General features: G+C 40.6%; 1 protein-coding gene across 1 annotated transcript in view; it reads right to left on the bottom strand.

The window, feature by feature from the left end:
• DCC (DCC netrin 1 receptor) overlaps positions 1-17,113 on the bottom strand; it is a 1,242,672-nt gene extending 1,225,559 nt beyond the window's left edge. The window contains exon 1 of the mRNA XM_030926166.1: positions 16,425-17,113. Coding sequence (XP_030782026.1) covers positions 16,425-16,515 — 91 coding nt within the window. The 5' untranslated portion in view covers positions 16,516-17,113. The remainder of the gene's footprint in view (positions 1-16,424) is intronic.
• Between the last annotated feature and the right edge of the window lie 766 nt (positions 17,114-17,879).

Consider the following 17,879-nt stretch of genomic DNA (forward strand, 5'->3'; position numbering starts at 1 on the left):
CCAGCTTTATCTTGTATATTTTCTGCATAAGTCGCAGATGCAGCTATTTCCCTGAGGAGTTCTGGTTTCTTTTATTGGAGAACGGTATTAGAAATCAAGATCTGAGTGCTAAGTGGCATTTTTTTAGTACATGCATTTTGGGGGACAAAAGAGTAGAATGTCCTGCTTTTGAAAAGTGTCCAATATGTACTGGTGAGTACAAGGGTTAAGCCAGATTCGGAAGCAGTGGCTCACACGTATAATCCCAGCACTTTGGGAGGCCGAGGTGGACATTTCACCTGACATCAGGAGTTCAAGACCAGCCTGGCCAACATGCTGAAACCCTGTTTCTACTAAAAATACAAAAAATTAGCCAGATGTGGTGGGAGGCACCTGTAATCCCAGCTACTCAGGAGGCTGAGACAGGAGAATTGCTTGAATCCAGGAGGCAGAGGTTGCAGTAAGCTAAAATCACATCACTGCACTCCAGCCTCAGTGACAGAGTGAGACTCTGACTCAAAAAAAAAAAAAAAAAAAAAAAGATTTAGGTTTTCCATTCAGAACAGGTAACTTCTGTGTGATCTTAAACAAATAACTGGCCACAAGTCTCATAACCTCACAAAAAACACATAGGAGATAAATTAGCCATTTTGTCCCCTTAATAGAGGTATTGAGAGATGAATACAGATAAAAGATTCAAAAGCCATTGGAAGACAGAAAGTCTCAGATAAGCATGGAACAATATCATCATAATAATTTATCAATTATTAATTATCATAACCTCATATGACTGTGTACTTTGGAAGAAAGAACAAAAGAAGAGCTATTTAAGTTGAAAATTTTGAGCTGGGCTACCTGCCTTTTGGTCGCAAAATGTACAGAAGATCTTTGATGAACTAGCTAATACCGTTTATGCATTAGTAATAAAGGGTTTTGGAATCCTGAACCAAAGTTTTCTATACATTTTGAAGCTGGGCTGAAAGAAAAAAAGATGAAAACATTAATTTCCAGCACAGACTTATTTCAGTAGTGCAGGAGCCTAAATATGCTTTCTCAGCTACTAGATTTCCAAGTTCAAAATGCAGTGTGTGATGGCATCTGTCCTTCCCTGAGCTTCTGAGACCTCCTTAAAACATTAGGAAAAGCCCTACAGGTAAAGCCTCTTTATTTTAAAATTACATTATGTATGCCACCAAAGTTACTTCTCAGATGACCTTGTCACCTCTCTCTTCCTTTTTCTCCTAGCCTTATCATAAATCTGCTTGAGAAAATGCTAGTGACCAGGGAAGTCATTGCTGGTGAAGAGATCTGCTGCCTGGGCTGAACAGCCCTCTGCAGTGAAGTATCACCATCATTTCTTTTTCTTCTTTGTCTTCCAAAGCCTGAACATGTAAAGAACAGTGTCCACATAGGGTCAGGTCCCATGTGGGTAAGGTCTTCCAATTACTCTACCTATCAGACTCAATCCCTCTGCATTCTGGAAGGCTTTCTGATCATGTTTTATTTCCCTCCTCTAACTGCACCTCTCACTCATTTGGTTCTTAATAATACAATAATATATTGTCTTGTGATTCTGCTCATCTTTTTTTTTTTTTTTCTTACACATTTAAACTGCCTAGGTCTTATTCCTCCAACCATTTTGTTAACTAACAACAACAGAGGCAGTGCGTTTATACGCTGTTTAAATACACCATAGGAGCTAACAAATATGATATATCAAACATTACCTTTAAAAACATCTGTTGAATGAACAAATAAAAATAGAAACAGTTTAGTGCTTGATATGTGCCAAAGACTGACAATCCTTGAGTGTAATGTTTTTCAAAAATGTCATCCATTCAGCAATAGCTTTCCAAATTTTACAAATGAGGACCCTGAATCTTAGTGAGAGTCATACAGCTAAAACATTGGTAGGGCTAAGATTTGCACCCACGTGTGCATAATAATGTTTCATGGAACTTGTTCTTAGATTTGTGATTTAGAGACTCACCTAGCTTCTCTGGGCCCCCGAGTCCTCATCAGTAGAAAAGGGTCTTCTCAAACACCTGCTGAGGTCCTTTTCTGCCTGATCAGTGCTTTGAAACCCAAGAAATTTTGTCCTTTTCATTCTATGTGCTTTTTTAAAATCTCCATCATCTTGTCTTGACTTCTACTGACTTCTACAAAAATAACACTTTAATGCTTTGACTCACCCAAGTCTTCAGGAATGGTTCTCTGAAGGCAAACATAGTCTATCCCTGGGATTATTATGTAGGAAATAATTATTCACCTACTTTATCTTGTTCCATTTTCATATATGCGAGTTGACAAATGCCCTATATGCATTTGTAACAGGGCTTAAAGAGATAGCAAATTCTATAGACTTTATACATTTACATTTTGCTATTTCCAGAATTTCCTCAATTTTGAATTTCTCACAAGCACTCTGAAATGCTGCCAATAAAATTATTAATAATGGCATGTAAAGGAAAAATCAGGCAAAAGAAGGGGAGAGAGAAAAAGAACACAGAATAAACCTCTTGGTAAGTAAAAACTGAGTAACCCTGAAATTTATAATATGCTGAACTGAACTTTGTGAAGCTCATGCAGAAAGAAACTTCAGATTTCATGCAAATTTGAGAATAATCATTATATAAAAATCAATTTGGTAATAAGTATTGAATAATTAATATGTATTCAGCACTGTACTAGACACAGTGGAACACAGAAGTAGTAGACATGACTTCTCCAATAAATACATTATCCTATTATGTCCAAAAGATAAACTGATTCAAAAATGAGTCCTCTGACAGTGCTTTGGCCAATGAGTTGGTTAAAAAAACCTTTGGTTTTGGATGTCAAGTTTGACTTTGCCAAAAGATTAGAGAGTAAGGTCTCCATGACCTAGATATCATGGCTAATATACAAGTTGCTTCTAAACCTCCAATCAGATACTCGTCTTTCCTGGACTATTAGAACATTCCCTCATAATAGGTCTTGCTACCATTCTCTAATTGTTTCTTCATACGGCTAACAGTGTGTTATCTAAAATGCCATTTCCCTGCTGAAAATCTTTCAGGGTTCTTTCTACTCCCCTCCCCATGATAGGTACCAAATTAGGGGTGACGAACCATTCCAGTTTACCTGAGACTGTCCTATTGTTAGCACTGAAAGTCCTTCTTCCTGTAAAACTCCTCAGTCCCAGGCACATGAGAATGATCCCTCACTCAATCGCTACTTCAGTAACTAAGTCCAGAGCAATGACGCTTTCTCTTTCTCCTATTTCTTGCTGTATGTCCCACTCTCTCTGCCTTGGATTTTGTTCTCTCTCTTCCATTAATTTTGTCTTAAAAATTTATTAAATTATCTTTCCTAAGCTATAGTGTATAAAATGCATGTTTCGCTGAGAGGCAGTTCACCCCCCTATAAATAGAATTTTACTCTAGGCAGGGAGAGAAAACAGCAGCCTTACATAACCTTTCACAAAAGCCCTACTCATTTACTACCAGGACCAGAGAAGGGCCTACAGTTCACGAGCTAAGCAGAAACTTCTCTCCCCAGGAGGAACACTAGTGATTTTCATTCAAATTGATCCAATCTGTGCAGCTGAGCCCCCACGTTCTCTCCTTGTAGACTGATTTGGAGCACGCCAGTTAGCAGGCAGTGCAGAGCAAAAGCTTCAAAACCCTCAACTGAGCTTTCTGCCTGTAAAGCTTTGCTCTTCTTCAAAAACCCCTGTTACACCCCTTCTCCTCTGCCGCAGAGGCTCAGGCAAATGAGCACTTGGTCTGTTTCATGCCCTGAAGACCATTTCCAATCAAAAGGCAAGGTTCAGTATGGGGTCACCCCCATCAGGGTCTCACTTTGAGCGTGTGTGTGCTCTCAGCATCAGACTTGAGACACAGAGGAGAGAGGGAGAAGGAGGGCCCAGGGCCTCAATATCCCTTTCAAGTGTCTTTCTTTTTCCCTGGGTCTGAGCATTTTTAAGAAGGAAAGAGAGTTGAAGGAGGGGAAAATATAGAATGAAAACCAGCAGACCATTGTAAAATGTGCCTTCTTGAGTATTGATGAGAAAAGAAGGGAAAAGGCAGATGGAACACACAAAGAGCATTTTCAAGGGCTTGTAATCTCAAGGAAAATGAAATGTGTCATGGTCTCCATGAAATATATTAGCCACTAAACCACAAACCAGAAGACTCTTTGATGTTGGCATAGTTTGCCATTATAAGACCAACTCCTGAAGCCAAAGCATGCCACAGATGTTTCAAGCTAAGACTAAACTAGTGTGGTAGGGGCAGTTTCCCAGTGACTAGATGATTACTTACAATTGTGAAGAATAGAGGCAAGGATCACCTCCCTATCTGACACTTTCAATCATGTAAGGCAGTGTTCCTCAGTCATTTGGGATTCTAATTGAGCATGTCTGGGTGTGGCCTGAGGTTTCTGCATTTCTTATAGGCTCCCAGGTGATACAAATGCCTTGATTCCTGGACTGCACACTTTGAGTAGAAAGACCCTCGGACACTGATTCTCAAACATGACTGCATGCTGAAATCACCATCGGAGATTTTAGAATACTTGTGCCTGGGCCCCATCTCCAAGACTCTAAATTAATTGGTATGAAGAAGGGCTGGGCATTGACACAGAATTAAGATGAGAGCCACTCCTCCCCAGAGAAGACCCTCAGGATCAATTATATCTAGTACTACACGTTAACCAAGCAAGTATTAGCTTCTAGGTGCACCTACTGAGTAGATGATGGGTCTGTAGCAAATGGACGGTCAACCAGGGAAGAGTTAATAGGGGAGGATGGTTTGGATGGAGAATCCACAGGAAGTGTGTTATAGGCTGCCAAGTTTGATCAGTATTGCACTGTATCAGATCTAACTTAGCTGGACCTATGAGCCTCTAAATCAAGCAAAGTCATGGGACCAGGACCCACTAAACCATGACGTGATTGATTTCAAAATTGCCATTGGAGTCTATCTTAATTTATTTTTAAGTCTTTAAAATCACAACAATAAAATTAAGGCGGGTTCTAGAATGACTGGCCTGTGCCTGTGAAATTTTCTATTTGTAAGGATTATCTCAGAATAAATGTAGCCCATAGTAACATAATACTAACAATAGCTAGCATTTATGAAATACTTATTATAAGTCAGGCATCGGAATAGATATTTTATATAGCTAATTACTGGAGTAACTTTTATCTCCAATTTAGAGTTGGGAAGCAGAGGTTGATTTTGTGTCCATTTTATAGGTGGGAAAGTTGAGGTCCAGTGAGTTTAAGGATCTCAATCAAACCCAATAGCTGGGATGCTTTTTCCCTAGGCTATGCCTCCTCTTATCAAGACCAAAGACCACAGGACTGTGTCATCCAGTGGCAGATGGTAGGTTGATTCAAGTGGTACAGTAGTTCGAGGCCTGGTGACATAGAAAGGTTGCAAGCTCAATGACTTCTAAACAAGCTGTAACTGAAAGCAAAGAGAACACTCATTCGCATTTTTAAGAAATAATAATGGGGACAAAATGCATAGAAAAGGATCATATTGAGAAAGTAATCTGTAAAATTTCCAAAATATATTAGGTTCAGTTTTTCTTTTTTCTTTACTAAACACATTCAGGCACACATTTTGAAGGAGGCCACAGGAACAAGAAATGTCCATGGCAATTCTATTTTTATAGAAAAGGTGAAGTTTTGTTTCCCTCTGTTCAGTGATAGCTTTCAAAGGAGAAATTACTTATTACCAAGTTAAATGATAATTACTTCGACTTTTCTAGCTCTCTACACTTTTCAAACTCCCTCTCTCAGTTGCATACATATGTCCGTAACACCTCATAAGGTATCTCTAAACATATAGGACAGATAGGTTCATAAATTCACATCTAATAGAAAAATCAAGGAAAAGGTGGCCTATGTAGTTTGCTGAAATTTTTGAATCATTGTACTGAGATTAGGAGAGATCCTTGATAAGAACCCATTTGAATTTATTCAGCCATTATCTACCAAAATACAAGTAGCTACTACTGGAGAGAGATAATCCCAAAGTTTTCTCCAGTCTTAGCTAAGCCACTTTTATGTTTAGCTCTCGTGACCCTGGGTACACCTATCTTGGAATTCACGATCTTTCCTCCCACCGTGGGGCCTTTGAGCTCACTTTTTAAAATTTGATATTCTCTCCTTTGCCCCTCTCAAACATCCCCTTCTTAACTCATTCTTCAGGTGTGAACTCAGTCACACTTTCTCATGGAAGCTGTCTTTGATCTACTGTCTGAGGCCCTCCCCTACAGTATTTTCTTTCTTAAAGTCTTATCTCATTTGGAATTGTGGGTTTGTTAATATATGTATTTGATTAGCATGTTTATCTCACTGGGCTCTAAGCTCCATTATCACCTTAACACAACACCTGGAACATTCAAGAAAAATGGGAAGAAAGGGTCATGAGAGTCTGGGGATGTTTTCATAGCAACAGGCTACCAGATCTGTAGGCAAAACCGTAATATCCTCATTCTTACCATACCAATACTTTGGTTTAACATGATTGACAACTCTTTAAGCTCCCTTGCCTTTTTTTTGGTCCAATCAATTTAAGGATACAAGGATGAATGAATTGACTCTGTCAGTCAATCTGGCTAATTTATATTAATATATTATGAGTTTTTAAAAATTGTATTTAAGTTCTGGAATACATGTGCAGAAAGTGCAGATTTGTTACATAGGTATATACGTGCCATAGTGCTTTGCTGCACCCATCAACCTGTCATTTATTTCTTCTAATGCTGTCCCTCCCCTATCCCCCACCCCCCAATAGGCCCCGGTGTGTGATGATGTTCCCCTCCCTGTGTCCCTGCATTCTCACTGTTCAACTCCCACTTATGAGTGAGAACATGCGATGTTTGGTTTTCTGTTCCTGTGTTAGTTTGCTGAGAATGATGGTTTCCAGCTTTATCCATGTCCCTGAAAGGCTGGTTCAACATATACAAATCAATAAACATAATCCATCACATAAACAGAACCAATGACAAGAACCACATGAAGAGCAGAACTGTTTGTGTCCCTTTTTAGTGAGTACTTTGTTCTGCCTTGTATCCTACCTACCTCTGTGTGTGCCTGCCACCTTAACTGAAGGAAAAGCCCCTGCAGGGCAGAAACACATCTAAACCTTTTATTCATCTCTTTGTAACCCTTGGTAAAGGCTCAGTAACTACTATATTATCTTCAATGAATACGTGATCTTATTTGGTCCTTTTAATATCTCAATGCTTTTATCAGGCATTGATAGTCCTATCTGAAAACTGATAACACAAGTTTTGAGAGACCATGTGTTTGTCTATGGCTGTACAATAAGCTAAAGATGATGTTGAATTTATATTTTATAATGTATGACTTGGGAGAGCTTACTTAGAAGAGCACATTAGAGTTAGGCCCCTTGATTACAAGAAAGATATAAACAAACTAGAGGGAGTTAAAGTAAGAAGACTAAACATGATTAAGCTTCTGGAGAGGTATGAGGAAAAATAAAATGAACTAAATATTTATAGTCTGGTTAAGTAAAGACCAAATGGGGAGGCAAGAGTGATTTATAGCTCAAATTATTTAACACATTTCAGCCCAAAAGAGGCAGTGTCACTGAAAGGGGTACGCAGGAATCAAAAGCCAGATGACAAGAGTGATGGGAAGAACATTTAGAACAGGACTATCTCAAGTGAATTGTAAAATAAATTTTTAACAGCAAAACTGATATGCTGCTGAAAACTTCCCCAAGGGAAACAGTCACCAAACCATCCCTGGAGATGCCTCAAACCAGAAAGAGAAAATAACCAGAAATTGTCCTGCAGGCAACAGCTCTGCCCAGACATTAAACATGAAAGGAAAAGCTTTGCAGATTTTTCTCTCTAATTTATATTCTTCTGGGATCCCATGAGGCTGAAAAAAGATGCAGGAACAATAGATTGAGGACTCTGGGTGCAGAGGGTTTGCTTAGATGTCTCAGCCTTGGCTCACATCTCTAATGAGTCTGCACAGAAGGCAATACACTACAGAGGCCTCTGCAAGTACATCTGAGGCTTTATTTCATTCAGGGGTCTTCATTAGCCTGTCCCATGGGAGCAGGCGAAACAATTATAAACCCAAACTAAAATTGGGGTGGGGGCTGGTGCACAAAGCACATGTGTTTGTTTGAAACCCACAGTCATATATGCCATACATGTAACAACGATATTGGGCCTATGTATTTTACCATGTTGGAAATATACCCAAATTCAAACGATCATATTAAGATTTTTAACTCAGATTTAGTATCTACCATTGCTACTCTGTGATTCAGTTATCCTTTAGTTCCATTACATTCAGGGGATTCATAATGAGCCTCAAATGAAGCCTGGTATCCCAGCATCCTGCTTCCCTGTAAATGATTCTCTATAAAGATAAAGACACAATAAACAGGATAAGGCAGGATACTAACATGGCAGGACTTGCTCTGGGCAATCGATAATGTTACAGTGTCTAAGAATCTCTTTTCAACTCAAAATCAGTGTACATTTTGGGAAGGTGCTTAAATAAAGCCTGGGCCAGAGTCAACATGGTATAGTATTAGGTGACAACTTCCTGAATATTAGACTACTGATAACATCTGTGCCTAAAAGCAAAGGGTTGCTTAGTGGAAGAAACAGAATAACTACCAATAATATTAACGTCTAAAAGCAAATGGTTGCTCAGTTGAAGAAACAGAATCATAGAACTGTCTTGCTGAAATCACAGATAGCTAACAAATTAATGGAAAAAATGTTCAGACTTATAAGCAATCAGGGGAATGCAAATTAAATCCACATTGAGAAGTTACCAGATGAGGGCAAATTAAGCACAGAAAATACCAAGTGTTGGCAGAGGCATGAAGCAAAGAGGCTTTCATCTGCCCCTGGTGGGGATTTCAATAACTGCAGCATGTGTTTGCCTCCTGGAAGTCAAGATATCCTTCTATGACTCAGCAATTCCACTCCTAGGTATGCACCCTAAACATGGTGACAAATTTGTGCTGGTGGACCTGCACCAGAATGTTCATGCCAACTTTACTAGCAATAGCAAAAAACTGAATTTCAAAATCCATCAAGAGTAGATTAGATAAGCTATGGTTAATTAATATCATGAAGTATTATACACCAGAGAAAGTGACTGAAATACAGCAATATGAATCCACATAGATGAAACTCAAATACTTAACTTTCAGCAAAAATGTAAGTCAGAGAATACATACATGATATTTATTTTATTACTGTTAAGAACAGCCAAAGTAAAGTAACATTTTAAAGATTTATACATATGTGGAAAAACTGTACAAAAGGCAAGGGATTAATACAAAAATCAGGAAACTTCTAGTGGGTACCTGGGTATTTGTTATTATTACATTATTATTATTGCTATCATTTTCATGAATTGTATTATTTATTATACCAAACACTATATATATAGTACAGTTCATAATTTAAATACATTATATAATGTTGAAACTAATAATGTAACTAGAATTGATCTAGTCCACATTCTCATTTAATAAGGAAAAATATGTTGTACAAAGTACAAATGACATCCAAATTAATATCAGATGCTACAGAATCATTAGTTAAAACTAATTAGATATTCCTCTAATGAAGGATTCAATTGCTGTTTTCTAATCGCCTCTCCTACTTTAAACACAACCCCAACAAAATTTGGTTCCCTATGTCTTAGCATCAAAACTAAAAGAGAGAATTGCTTTGAGGAAGTTTTATACAGGGAGGAGTTTCAGCTGAACACAAGATGTAGACAAAATATATTTTATACCCAGAGATGAAACTCAACAAGAGTAATAGTCCATGGTCAATTGATGGGAAAAATAAACAGTTCTGTATGATGCAATGCCTTCAAAAATTATCCCTATAAAATCACATAATACTATAATGAAGTCATAGTGATGTATCTATTAAGAACAGGTTAAATTATGTTCTACATACTTTTAAAGAGGCAGCTAAGTGAGTGGAGAAATATTTCTAAAAGACCATAGAAAAACAAGTAAAATCTTAAAATGTTGTGATTTGAGTTAAAAACATTTATATTAACTGCTTAACTCCTTTTTTCTCTCATAAAAATGTAAATGCAGATGTAAGAACATTGTAGATGGTCCAGAATAATGTTGTTTTGACAAGCCCTCTTATCAGGACACAACTCACTAACCAGTTGGTATTTTCATCAGATCACATCCTAAAGATTCAGTTAATTCAGTGGAACATGTTTGTCCTAGATACTCTTAGGAGTAACCTTCAGGCAAGAACCAATATTTAAAGGATGAACCAGGAAGAAATCTCCAAATTGCAATAAATACTCCTGTTAAGTTTCATCATAATCACAAATGGTCTTAAAGGGGCTTCCTCCCTGGAGGGCAATGGTGAAATGAATGAGCAAGCTAAAAGTAAAAAAATTTGGATCATTGAAATTAAGCTAAAGTATATCATGAAGTAGAAGTAGATTATAGGCACTGGGCTCATGGAGTTTACTAGAAAAGAGAAACATTCCTACACAAGTCATGCCATAAGAATCGCCTTAAAAATATGATCAATAAATATGGAATGATTTGTGTGTTTCCTACTTGAACTTTTCCCCCCAAGAAATGAAAGCTACAAATAATATGGTTGTTTGGAACTATTAATAAAACAGCAATATGCATTGGTATTACCACTGGCAAATTCCCATCGATATTGAAAAAGAAGACATATTCAATCTTACGCATTATTATGTATTTCTAAACCACATCATTGGGACAAAGCTCAGGTATTTCTAAACTACCAAAGAAAACACTTTTATTTAATAGTTGAATTAAATGGGTTTAGTTGTTAAACCTCAGGCTAAAATTTGTCAAATAACTTTGGAGCACTACAATAATTTTGATCATCAGTCAGCCACCCTGTATTTCTCCATGTTAGTATGGTGTTAAACCAGAGAAATATAAGATAAGGAATTAACATTCTAGAATGAGAGAAAGAAAGTGTGGTACTAAATTTTGTTTCATTTACCTGAGTGCTGCAATTATAAAGGTGCATAATAATTTACATTTTATTTTTTGCTATTACCTATTTGGCATATGCAACATGTAATTCTATCTTGCACATTTTTTATTGGCCTGCAGGGAAAATAATCTGGATTGCTCATCCTTTCTTTTTGACAAGTTTAACATTGGCTTTCCTTGAGATCTTGTTCTGAAGAGCAATATCTTAAATACATTGGGTCAGTGCCATTCTACTGATACTATGATACTACAATACCACTAAGAAATTTTAATCTGAAAAGTAGTAACTTTGAAAAATGTTAAAGTTCTATTATTCCAACCTGGTAACACCATTTTGAGAAAAAATAGCATAACTAGGTTGGCATAACCTATTATCTTGTAGAGCTCACTGCTGTGTCTTCTTAAAGATTGTGAGCACTAGAACTTCAATAATATTGGCCGAGAGGCCACAGGTTAGAGCCTCTTAAGAAAACAACACTATTTAGCTGTATTTAAAGTACAGTTTAACTCTCCACCAAAAGCAGCATGCATGAACACTTAAAAATTTATTTTTAAGGCAAATCTCCGTGACCTTGCAAAGTGTAACACAGCATGTTAAACATGGTGCCTGTGGGTCACAGCCTTGGTTTCAGAGTGAGAAAGGCTTTCTTGGGCTGCATCAAGGGAGGCAGTATTGAGGCCACACCTCTTAGAAATGAGAGTTTCAATTCCTTAGAAACAAGCTGGAAAGAAGCAAGCAGCCCACAGCAGGCTGCCGAAAAATTCACTGGACATTGTGTTGATGTTTAATTGAGTGTCTATCAGTCATGAGTCAGTCAATCCAAGCTATGATTCCTTAAGACATAACTGTTGTGACAACTCGTGAAACTCTTAAATTTTCCTCCAGAGCATTATAAGGAAGGAATGGAAAGAGGGGGAAAAAGACTTGACGTTTACATTTTATGAATTGTAAATGTGCATAGTATTTGCTATTCCTCCTTAAGGAGTACAGTACTTTTCCAGAACCAAGTGACTTTTTATCTTTAGTTAATTAAAGAAGTAATTTCGCGGGTTTATGACATTATTCTATGGCCTCAGACAAAGCTAAGATTTCTTGAAATTTATGTATATAGTTCATCTAAGAGATTATCATCTCAGGTAGATTAATCCTTCAAAAATGTACAGCTGGGTAACAAATACCAAAACAGAGCAATGTGTTCCCAATTTGGTGCAAGTTTCTGATAGCAGTGTGGGCCAGAAACTTCCTATGGAAAGTAGGAAGATCTGTAATCAGGCAAGAACTCATTCTCCAGTGAAATCGCAAGTGCCCTTATGTGATTAGAGCTATCATAATTCACACCAAAGTCATATATTTGAAGGACAAAGTATGAGGGGGTAGAAATCCTCCTTCTTCTTTGTGTGTGGATGTGGACATTGAATATTAATTTTAAAGAAATACTCTAAAACAACTGCATTCTTTTTGAATAGAGTTGTCTTTACTGGTAGAATCAAGAAGAAGAAGTTTCATATGCAAAGTTTAGGATGGCAATTTCTCCAAAGATAGTAAGAACACTTACTTTAAAATGTAATCTTAGGGCACAGTCCCCTATACCAAGAAATATTCTGTTCAGAAACTTCAGCACTGCTTTTAAACATGCCGCACCAGGTAAAGTTAAGTGTTTTGTCTGGAAGTCAAAATTTAAATCAGGGTTCATTTCCAAATGGCAGTGATCATACTAGATGACCCTACTATGTGCAGCAGCAAACATTCCAGGAGCATATCGTGCATTTGAAGAATCCCAGGCCGTTAGATTTATGAAACTGGAAGTGAGAAACATTTCCTCTCATTAAAGATGCTTTTGAGATAACGGAGTTGCTGGAATTCCTTTAGAAGATGCAGTATCACAACTTCCCTCTCTAAAAACAAATAAAAATATCCCGCCTCCCCACCAAAAAATCACCTCCCCATATATCTTGTCAAGCATCCCATTGGTTTAGAAAACCATACTACAGCCTGCAACTACCCTGTACTCCAGGATAAACTTTCAGCAGAGCTTCATTCAGGAATTTAGATAGGATTAAAGCTCTTCCTCTTCAATGAAAACAATAAAGAAGTTTGCTGACAGGTTAACTTGCCAGAGAATAAATTTAAGTCATATACACTGAGAAGTTATAAATCTCTTCCCAGAAAAATAAATGCCTATCAGCATCTCAAGCCAGGATAGCTTTTAAGAGCATTAAAGCAAAGGCGCTAAGCCTAATATATTCACATATAACATATATGGTGGCCGTTTCACATACTTTATAACTCAGAGGGCAGCTGCTGCTGTGTGGGGAAATGGACACTGACAGGTCACTGGTGATGTATACTGCGGCACTCAAAGAGGAGTGGACGGCCAGCCTACCCCGAGCCCTCAGGCTCTGCCATACTCCCGCCACTCAAAAGCAAACCCACATGGGGGCATCTGATCTGCTCTGGTTGGGGGAATGAGAAGAAGTCGCCTAGGGAGAGCGACCAGGCCTGATTTCAGCATATCCAGACTACAATAAACACTCACAGATTTTTTTCAATGCAATGGAACCCAAACATGGATGAAGAATTAATTAATGTGTATACCTCATTTTTCACTCATTAACATCCAACATCTAAAATTGTTATCTTACCTGAGATCCCCTGAGACTTTATATGGTTCCTGTGCCTGTGGCTCATGTCAAATATATAAGGAGATGAAATCTTACAGAAGTAAACTAAAAAGTCACCATCCTCCTCCCCCAACATCAAGTCCTCACTCTCCACTGACACTGTTCAGGGCTGTCCTTTGTTAAATCATCACAGTTTCATACAAATCTACAGCAGCTTCAGACTTTACCTAGAAAGTGAGAAAGGGCCCAGTGCTATTGTGGTAGTCTCCATAATCCTTTGTTACCAATCAACAGTCTTTAAAACACCCTGCTGAATGGGAATCTCATCGCCAGTGAACTAGACACTTGGCCTTATTAAGGGCACCTCCTACTGGTCCTTTTATAGAGTGAACTATGCTTTCTTATTGTAAGTTTCCTGCCATGTTCCTAAATAGGGGAAATTATTACTAAGAGAAAGAAGTGACACTCAGATTAATGAGCAAAGGCCAGAGTGATGTGAATTGGCAATATCATAAAAGTGCACCATCCACTTTCCTGCGAACTGCGCAAACTGCATCACAACTCACTTGCAAATAACAGATACGGATTTAGAAGTGTAAATAAGTTTAAAGATTTAGATCCATTAGCCTATCCGCCAACATAACCCATGTGTATGTGTGTGTGTGTGTGTATCCCTTCTTTACATCTGCTTTTTCAAGAATAGATCTGTCTGTTGAGGAGGAATTTAAAATAAAGCAGTAATACATGGCCCTGCCTCTCTGGACAAGAAACATAAACAAGTGAAAAGAGAATATTTAATTAACTTAGACATTAATAAAACGTACATAAATTTCTCTCTATTAGTCTACCCCCACCCTATGCCAGACAAAAGTCACTTGAGAAATAGCTTTAAACTACTGTCGTGTAATTGACATCATTGTTCATTTTTGTACACCTTGCTTCATGCAGTGCATTCAGCTAGCACATTTCAGGCCAGCAGTCCTGCTGTTAGGCAGACTTTCTACCCAGTGAGGGATGCCCCCTGAACTTCCCCTTTCCCGTCCGCATCCGTCTCCCAAACTGCCATAGAAAGCCCAAGTCAATCTTCTGGGCAGAAGGAGGGTCCTCCTCGCAGCAGCCTCTACCATTTTAGGGTCTCGAGGAGGGAATTTAAAACAGACATCTATTCATTACTGCAGAGATGCGCTCCCCGTACCCCCCACCCTCCCCCACGCCCACCTTTCGCGAGAGTAATTGTTGAGGACAAAGCTCCGGGAGAGAAGAGCCCGGGGAGGAGGGGACCGTGCCCGAGAGCCTAGAGGGAGGGAGGGAGCACCAGCGGCTAAGCGCGCGGATGCGGGTACGCGCTCATCACACGAGCGCGCGCGCGCGCACACACACACACACACACACACACACACACACATACACACACACCCCTCCTGCCTGCTCTCTCTGTCTCGGGCCAAAGGAGGATGAGGAGCTGAGTCCGAATGCAAGCGCAGATTCCTGCCTGCGTGCGGCCGCGCCAGGCTTTGGGGAGCCTCGGGCTGCCTCGGCGCTTGACTGTCTGAATCCTTCGCGACCGCGAGAGGCGCATTTTCCGCTCGCGTTCGCAACCCTTGGCCATGCAGCACTTAGCAGAGACAAGAAAGCCGGAGCTGCGGGCTCCGGGGAGCTTGGGGGCTTGGCCGCGATTTCTGTGCCATTCCCTATTAATTTCCCAGGCACGAACTGGGGAGCTCCTACTCAACGCCCGGTCTCTGCCTGAGCCTCTTTTTCCTTTAGATTTGGGAAAAGGTCGTTTCCGAAGGGATCTGAATGCTCTGCCAGCCGCTCTCTTCTCCTTCTTTGCCAGACCCGCTCCCTGTACCCCAGTGCCCATCGACACTTGTGGTGAGGTCCCGCAAAACAAGTGGACCTTATCAGGAGTCATTTGGCTCTTCTCTATTCTTTTGGCCGTCGAAGCCTCCAGCTCCGTATTCGGAGATTACAGCAGCCCTGATCAGCCTTCAGGTCCCTCTTTCTCCTGCTCTAGTCCGATCCAATCCCCAAACAGTTTTGCCATTTTTAATTAGAAACTGAGCTTGGCAAGTGCCAGGGCCAGGGTGCCGGTTCTCTGGAATATCAATCATCTGGAGTTTGGAGGTGTCCTGGAGCTATATGGAGACTCAGCTTGCGAACTACATTCACCGTTAAAAAATAAAACGAAATTAAACACGCCTCCCCTCCTCCTTGGCAACTCTGTGCCTCCTTCAGTACCAGGATCCCCTCCTTGGAAGTACCAAAACATATTAGCTGTCCCTTTCCCGATTCTCCATCACCAAGTCCAAAAATCCAAATCAAAATGAGATGTATTCACACACCAACGACTCAGCCCCACCATCTACATTCTGCGCAGACTTCCTCAAAGCCCCTGCACGTCCTTCTCGCCTGCCTCTGTTGCCCCAATCCTCCCCACTTGGTAGGTTTCTGAGGCTTTAAGGATCCAACCCAGTTCTTTTCAACGATATCCCCACCACCTGCCCCAGCCCGCCGGCTCTCCAAACCAACGCAAGTATTTGCAGAAGCAAAAATGTGTGAAGCATCAGATTTTAAAACAGCGAAGGGGCGCCCCTAGCACCCACCCCCACCATCATCCGCCCCCAGGGAAGAAAAAAAACTCTTCTATCTTTTATTATTAGTAAGGAAACAGGAGGAGGGGGCAGCGCAAGCGTCAAATCTCTTGCTATCCCCCACCCCAATTCTACTACTCGCCAAATGAGATGAGAAGGGAAGTGGGGTACGGAAGGGGGTGCGACGAGAAGAAAGGAAAGAATCACTTACCGGTTACTTGAAGATGCGCGCTGAGCAAGGAAGCTCCGAAGAGTACAAAAGCCAGCTTGGGTACCCAAACACATCCAAGACTATTCTCCATATTTCAGCCAACACCTTCGGGGCCAGGGGTCGTGGGCAGCGACAACACTCACACACATGCACTCACACACGCATGCACACATGCACACACACGCGCCGAGCCCCTTCGGCTTCCTCCTCCTCCTCCTCGTCCTCTTCCTCCACCTCTTTCTCCACCTCCCCTGTGCCTCTGCTGCCTTGGAAGCCTTTTTCCTTGTCCACTGACAGAATCAGCAGCAAAAGCAGGCAGCAAAAAGTTCCATTCGGTCCAAGAGATCCCGAGCCCCGGTAAAACCTTGGAAAACTAACTCAAGGAAAAGGAGGGAGCCAGAGGAGGGAAGACAGCTCTTTGAGGGGCTTGCAAGTCATCAATAAACCACATCCAGGAGGGACCAAGAGGAGATGGAAGGCAATCCTGTGGCTGGGCTGTGCATTAAAAGGTTGAGGCTGGTTCCATGTCGTCGGTTGGGTAAAGTTGAAGAGACAATTCCGCGCGAGTGCTGGAGATGCTGCTGGTTTTTCTTCCAAGAGCCGAGGGGACCGAGGGAGGAGAGGCAGGGTGGAGGGACTGCGGGGTGGAGCGCTCTCACTTGTTACTGGGGTGTCAGCCAGCGGTGTGCGAGCTGGGAGTTGGAACCGTACTACACATTGATCCGCAGAAGTGGAGGGCTGGAAGGGAAAATGTGGAGACCGGAGGGAAACGAACTGGATCAGGCAAAGATTCCACGGGAAGAGGGTGGGGGCACAGAGACTATGGCTTAGGGAAAAAAGAGCGGACGCAGGAGGCTTCCAGCAGCTGCATTCGCCTGGTCTGCGTATCAATGCGCAGGGATGCCCTCTGTGGGCAAAGCGTGGGAAGTCACTTTTGTCAATGGAGCCTGCGAACATCCTGAGCGTCTGGAGGTTTTGCAGCGACTGTGTTTGACACTCACCCTTCAGGAAATTATTTGTATTTGACTGTAAAACCTAGGCGGGCGTTTAAGGCGGAGCAGATGGCCAGGATGTTTACTTCTTTCTCTGCCCTTGGCGTTATTTAAAACATAATTTTTCATTTGGAAAGGATCACCTGACCCAACTCCCTTCTAGGACGGGTGGAAAACCGAGATCCTGAAACACGCAGCGGACAAAGGCCAGAAGTTATTTCCTGACATAATAGCCAGGGGTCTCCTTTTGTAGGACGTTTAATGTCTCTGTGTTCTCTCTTCTCTCTTGTTTTCTTTAACATATTTAAAAGCACTTATCATGTTCCAGGTGTTCTGTTGGCTCCCAGGAAATATTTGGGACATCTAGTGAAACTCAGTCTGTATCCTCAAGGGGTTTGTGATCCGTTGGGAGAGAAGCTAAATGGATAATTATAAAGTATGGTGACAAATATGATGGTTCACG

This window comes from Rhinopithecus roxellana, chromosome 21 (assembly GCF_007565055.1).
Source record: "Rhinopithecus roxellana isolate Shanxi Qingling chromosome 21, ASM756505v1, whole genome shotgun sequence".
In the NCBI taxonomy this organism is placed as follows: Eukaryota; Metazoa; Chordata; class Mammalia; order Primates; family Cercopithecidae; genus Rhinopithecus; species Rhinopithecus roxellana.